The 6859-nt window shown below is 39.9% G+C and overlaps 1 protein-coding gene across 1 annotated transcript in view; it reads left to right on the forward strand.

Annotated features, from left to right (window-relative positions):
- Positions 1-6553, forward strand: part of pafah1b1b (platelet-activating factor acetylhydrolase 1b, regulatory subunit 1b) — a 10297-nt gene extending 3744 nt beyond the window's left edge. Inside the window, exons 2-11 of the mRNA XM_014016887.1 lie at positions 895-1152; positions 2441-2525; positions 2627-2701; positions 2908-3114; positions 3493-3661; positions 3924-4026; positions 4157-4385; positions 4949-5050; positions 5131-5287; positions 5390-6553. Of these exons, the coding sequence (XP_013872341.1) occupies positions 1121-1152; positions 2441-2525; positions 2627-2701; positions 2908-3114; positions 3493-3661; positions 3924-4026; positions 4157-4385; positions 4949-5050; positions 5131-5287; positions 5390-5463 (1233 nt within the window). The 5' untranslated portion in view covers positions 895-1120 and the 3' untranslated portion in view covers positions 5464-6553. The remainder of the gene's footprint in view (positions 1-894; positions 1153-2440; positions 2526-2626; positions 2702-2907; positions 3115-3492; positions 3662-3923; positions 4027-4156; positions 4386-4948; positions 5051-5130; positions 5288-5389) is intronic.
- Positions 6554-6859: the final 306 nt, after the last annotated feature.

Genomic DNA, 6859 nt, shown 5'->3' on the forward strand with positions numbered 1-6859 from the left:
TGTTTGTATTGAATATATATTCAATACACACGTGTATCGAACAATACCGATTTTTTACATTTTTTTTTATCAACTTGTCTTCTGAATATGCTCTGTGTTAAAGGATCGGTGGATCTGTGTTCGACTACTCCACCTAGGCTTCATTTTCGAGCACAGATCTACAGAGAAACTTGCTGTTTCAGCAACATTTAATTTACAGTACAAACTATTTTCAGGTTAAACAAATGTCCATTATTAATTTTAATAAATTACAAGTTAAAAATGGCATGGACATTTCTCTTTTTTGTATGGAAAATATATCGAACCGTGAGACTAAAGTATTGAACCAAACCGTGAATTATATGTATCGTTGCACCCCTATAATTAACCAMGAATAGAGTGGATGAGATTTAATTTCACATGTCAGGAAAAAGAAATTAAAATTTAATAAGTGAACAAAACCCACCAATCAGCTGTAACATCACAACCATCACCCAGCAGTATCTCTCTCTCAATCCTATTTATCTGTCTCTTCTTTACATTGCACTGTCAGCTCTATAGAGCACTTGTGGTCTGACATACACACACACACAGAGTTGTGTTGTCTGGTCAGTTAAGAAGATGAGTGCTTTTGCCGTACTGAGCTCCAGCAGAGTTCAAGAAGTGAATGTTATCATTAGCCTCTTGCTGTTATTGGAGTGTTTTTATTTTGCACAAGTGCTGCTAGTAATGTTGGGATTAAAATAGAATTTGTGGCGGGGATAAATTAGCACAAAATGACATTGCACTGATTCATAATGCTAAAATATATAAAAATATATATTGCAGAGATATCCCTCCTTTATGATGATTAAGACTTTCTTAAATAAGTGTACTTTTCTTCCCATTAAAAAAACCACTTCTTTTCTTCACCAGGTGATGGACACGTTGCATTAACGAGTGGCATTTGGACCTGTGCGAACGCTTGTGGAGCCTCATCCTGGTGATCAGTCGTCTCTTCAGTTCCCAGCCTCCTGCGAGACTCTTCCTTCACCACCTCCGAGCCTCCAACAGATCGTTCTCGTCACCAGGCACTTCCCCATCAGACGCCCCGACATCGCCTCATCCCCACCTCCCTGAGAGGGAGCGAACAGCAGCCGCCATGGTGCTGTCACAGAGACAACGAGATGAACTGTGAGTGCAGTTATTCCAGGGATCACAGATTTGTTGCAGACAAGCACAGACATGTGTGTAATGTTAAAATATGCATATATGTGTCAGCTGTGGTTTAAATTCTTACCAAAAAGCTCAAATGTGCAACACATGGTTTCTGTTTCATGTTTGAAAGCAGTGGGACTTGTTGAGTTGTGAACAAGTCATCCAGAAAAGGTTGAAGGGGATGAGAAATCAGTAAGGAGATGTGAGCTGAAGGTGCTGCTTGGTGAATATTTCATAACCAACATGAGCGAAGAACTGAGGGGGATGGGTAWCTAGAAGGAACTTGAAGTGATGGCTGGTTAGCATGAGCAGCTTTCTACAGAGATTACAGCTTTAACTTCACACTTATAGTCTAGACCAGTGGTTCCCAAACGTTTTATCTTCTGACCCACAAAATAACAGTAGCACAGACCTGTGCCCCCAGATATTTTTGGATGATAAACATTTGTATCAGGTCAACAAAAMGTGGGCATAGTAACAATGTTTTTATACTACATTTATCCATTTTAAATACATTAACCTCACTCCTTTGTAACAACTAAGGCAAAAATGTAATTAATTCAGAAAATCTTTTCAGGACCCCACCTTGATGTTTTGGGTCCCGACCCCAACTTTGGGAAACACTGGTCTAGACTGCACCCTTTTGTTATAAATACAGTTGTGTACAAAATGTTTGTGTTGTATATTTTAACGTTAAAGGTTTAGTCAAGGATAATTCTGTAGACATCCAGCTTCCAGTGACGGTCTAATGTTTGAGTCTGCAGTAGCGAGTTAAATTGAGGTCACTGTTACTGTAAAATGAGCCCTGAAGCTTTACACTAAATTTAGCATTTACTCATGAAATATTCACCCTCGAGCTCCTAAAAAGTCCCATTCCACTATTTACACAAGTGTCTTTGTAGTTTTTTTGTGTCTGTGTTTTGGATTGTCGTCCAGCTCCTAGATCAATAATCAGTTTTTGCTGCCAGTTTCTGCTTTCATAGAAAAAAAAACACTTTCGCTAAAACTAAATAGGCATATTTTTGTTCCCCATCTTAAGAGTTGTAATTTATTTCAGCTATTTGGATTTACTGACCTTTTAAAATCAATCTCCCTTTTTAACGTGGAGCTACAAATAAATAAATAACTTTTCTGAACGTTTAATTAACCACAGTTTCAGAAAAAAATGCATCACTACAAAACTTTAAGTACGGCAGCATCATGCCATCGTGAGTTGTGTTGAAATAGCACAAATTAACAACTCTGTTTTGTTTTGTTCTTTTAGAAATCGTGCTATAGCTGACTATCTACGTTCCAATGGATACGAGGAAGCTTATTCTACTTTCAAGAAAGAAGCAGAATTAGATATAGTAAGATGAAATAAATTCATATTCAATTAAAACAAACCAACAAACATTACTTTCACATTGAGGAGGCAGTCTCTTTCATTGTGTTTTTGCTTTGCTTGYAGAATGAAGAGGTAGATAAGAAGTATGCTGGGCTTTTGGAAAAGAAATGGACCTCTGTTATCAGACTACAGAAGAAGGTAAGCACCATGTCTGCACCTTTATGTTTTTATGTTGATTACTGTCTGCAGTTATTTTATGGGTGAATTATTTATGGTGTTAACCCTATAAATGGCTGCATATCACTGTTTTCTTCAATGATTAGATGAAATCCTTCAGTTTAATGTGAACTCAGGTTGTTTCTGTTTAACTTTTATCAGCGTGTTTTGAAATGTTTRTTCTCCAGGTGATGGAGTTGGAATCGAAGCTGAATGAGGTGAAGGAGGACATGACGTACGGAGGACCTGTGGGTCAGAAGAGGGACCCTAAGGAGTGGATCCCCCGCCCACCGGAGAGATACGCCCTGAGTGGGCACCGTGCTCCAGTCACACGGGTCATATTCCACCCTGTGTTCAATGTCATGGTCACAGCCTCTGAGGATGCTACCATCAAGGTGTGTGTCCGTGTTTTCAACATCCTTTACTGGTATTTTTATAGCTACGCTGAAATACACCAGCTCCTCTGGATGCAACGTTATCAGTTTATGCTCCAATCTGTCTCGTTATAGTTACGGTCAGAGTACACAAATAAAAACACTTAGTTTTGCTTTTTTGGAAAAATTGTACACATAAAAAGTGCACATACTCATAATCTTTAACTAGAGGCAGTATTGTTAGTTTTCAGTAAAACCTTAAATTTTTGTGAAACAATAACCTGTGTTTTTTTTATCTGAATGAAGTCCACTGCAGTTAAATGTGGCTAGTTTTGCTAGTTTCAGTTAGGAATTTAGAAAGTGGCTCACTGATAGTTTCTCTGTCTTCATGGTTTTTAGGTGTGGGACTATGAGGCAGGGGACTTTGAGCGGACCCTCAAAGGCCACACAGACTCTGTACAGGACGTCTCGTTTGACCATACAGGGAAGCTGCTGGCTTCATGTTCGGCCGACATGAGCATCAAGCTTTGGGACTTTCAGGGGTTTGAATGCATCCGAACAATGCACGGTGAGAATGAAACATGTTTTACCTGTTATTATCATTTAAATTTGTGGAAAAAATGTAGATTTTTTTTCCAAATCAGTCATTTCATACAAGAATCAAACTTTTAAGCAAGATTTTTAAAGTGTTAATGAAAAAAAGAAATTCCAATGAATGCGATGCTTATTTTTAGTTTTTTTGGTCTTCAGTTATTTTGAATTCTTTATTGGGCTTATTTTGAACACAGAAAATGGTGCAACACAGGTTAATGATGTAAATTGTCTTTCAGGTCATGATCACAATGTGTCATCTGTAGCCATCATGCCAAACGGTGACCACATAGTGTCTGCCTCCAGAGACAAGACCATCAAGATGTGGGAGGTGGCTACTGGGTGAGTGAGAGGAAGATGTGGATTTTCTCTCTGATGCCAGAGAAATGTTGATTTTATTTTAAACTGTTTAAATAAAACAGTTGATAAAAGTGTAAGTAATGTTATGTTCTTTATTTTTTTTGCTGTGCAGGTACTGTGTAAAGACATTTACAGGCCACAGGGAGTGGGTGAGGATGGTTCGTCCAAACCAAGACGGTTCATTGATCGCTAGCTGCTCTAACGACCAGACGGTGCGCGTTTGGGTGGTCGCTTCGAAGGAGTGCAAAGCTGAGCTGCGGGAGCATGAACATGTGGTAGAGTGTATTTCCTGGGCACCTGACAGCGCTCACCCCACCATCCTGGATGCCACAGGCGTAGAGGTAAATATCACTGACGCAACATCTGACACTTAGCTCCTGAAATGCAGATTCAGCTGCAGGCTTTTAGATGGCAAACCGTATTCACTGCTGTCCTCGTTTGATACACATTAATAAAAAAATAATACTGTTAGTAGCTCTTTTAAGCTGTAACTGAACTACAATACAAATTTCAACATATTTTCAGTAGATTTATTGTTTGCTTTCTTTCCTGTTTTAATTTGTGTAACATTTGCTGAACAGCAGCAAATCACAATTAAGTTGATGAGGATCATCTTAAGTTGAGTTAGCAGTTAGTTTTACAAAAACACAAATAAAATATCTGAATTAATCAAAACGACCCAAAAACTTGACTTAGACACTTTTCCCCCAAAAAATCTGAAAGGCTTTCTAAAATACAGATAAAAACAAGGTGCGGTAAATTACAAATCTTTTTTGTTTTTGTTAAAGGCCAAGCTGTTATCGTGGCTGAAAAATGACTAATAAATCCTTTTAAATATGTCAAACTAAACCGTTGGTCTTTGTATTTGTCATACCTTCAGTTTCTGTGTTTTTTTTTGTCCCAGAACAAAAAGAGTGGAAAGTCCGGTCCCTTCCTTCTGTCCGGTTCTAGAGATAAAACGATTAAGATGTGGGACGTCAGCACGGGGATCTGCCTCATGACTCTGGTGAGTTTGTATATGTGGTGGTTTCATGATGGGCTCGGCGTTGCTGAGAGTGTGGTGAGTAATCAGTCCCGTATATCCAGGTGGGACATGACAACTGGGTGCGTGGGGTGCTGTTTCACCCTGGAGGACGGTTTGTAGTGAGCTGCGCTGATGATAAAACCCTGAGGATCTGGGACTACAAGAACAAACGCTGCATGAAGACTTTGTCTGCCCACGAACACTTTGTTACTTCTCTGGGTGAGGCTCGCTTTATGATGGCGACAGATTTAATCTAACCTGAAATAGGCTTACTTTGATATCAAWAGGATTTAGTTTAAACAGATTTTCCTTGTTTTTCAGATTTCCACAAGTCTGCTCCCTACGTGGTCACAGGCAGCGTTGATCAGACAGTGAAAGTCTGGGAGTGTCGCTGAGACTGCCTCCACCTCTCATCCTGCCCTGCTTCTACCAATTCCAMGAAGAAAAAGAAAAAACGCCCCATCCACATGCTTCCCAGCAGCTTTCTCCTTCTGTCCTGATGCCCCTCCCACAGCCCCGCCTCCTGCTCTCCAAACCATAGTTGACCAAGACGTTCCTCCTTGTCCCCCTCTCCTCTCCTCTCTCCTCCCTACATCTTTCCAGCCCTATTAAGATGACTATTGTCCTTTTTGTGTAAATTATTCTGGATGTAGGGTACGCTTAATAAATGTCACACAACCTCTGACACACAAACACTCGAAACGATGAGAAGCAGCTTTGCATGGTGATTCCAACGACAAACACTCTTTAAGTCTGCGAAATAAACATACTGTCGTCATAACTTCCCATTGAGTCAAAGGGTAAATATTATACAACAAACTGATCGCACCCCTTCCTGAAGTGGGGGTTGGTTAGGCTGTTTAGTTATGTTGTGCTTCATGCCTCCATTTTTTTTTTTTCTTGGGGGGGTGAAGTGCCCCAAAAAAAATCTGTCCAGAAGAGGGTGAAGAAAAACCAGAATTAAGCAGCTTCTTAGCTGAATCACGAGGTTCTGTGGGTGAGTGCATGTGTACATGTGTGTGTACGTTGTGTGAGTGTGTGTGCCGACAGGAGAATCTATCCACTACCTCTCTGCTCTGATGGTGAGATGAGAGAGTGCTGGCAAAGCTTCTCGCCTACCGTGTCCTTTCATAACTTCATCTCTTTTAACAAGGTTGTGTTCTAGACTCTCACTGGATCGTAGTGATCTGTACGCTGCTGTGAGCACAGACACGAGCCCCTGAAGTCTGATTTATAGAGGGGAATCGTTTCACCTTTTTATGAGGTTTGTGTGTGTGTGTGTCGCTCTAGACAAACTCTTGCTCGCTATCTTTGCCTTGTTAACCCATCCAGGGCTCCTCAGACGGGATTTTTATTCAGCTTTCTGTGGTCTCACTGCTCTCTACACACACTCAAACACTCACGCACAGTAAAAGTTGTGTATCATATATATCTGGATGTCATTGTTTGCAGCGTAATGAAATAAAAAAAAGTCTGTAAATATAACTTCTCTCTTTGTAAATGTTTTTTTAAGAAAGGAAAAACGAGACGAAGAGCTCAGGCAGTCAAAAAGGATTTGAAGTGATGCTTGCATTAATTTATGTTGCTGAAAAAGAAGTGTATTATGGTGGGGTTTAATTTAAATAAGCCTGTTTACCTTCATCAGGTGCCATTTAAACGTGATTTTTTACAGTTTTAATTGTTAAAAATGGTTTACCCCATAAAGTTAGTGCAGATTTAAAGTTTATCATCCATGTACCTCTGTCCTCCCTCCCCTCTTAACTGCATCTATATGTTTCCTCTCTTTCCTGG

This window comes from Austrofundulus limnaeus, unplaced genomic scaffold (genome assembly GCF_001266775.1).
Source record: "Austrofundulus limnaeus strain Quisiro unplaced genomic scaffold, Austrofundulus_limnaeus-1.0 Scaffold157, whole genome shotgun sequence".
NCBI lineage: Eukaryota > Metazoa > Chordata > Actinopteri > Cyprinodontiformes > Rivulidae > Austrofundulus > Austrofundulus limnaeus.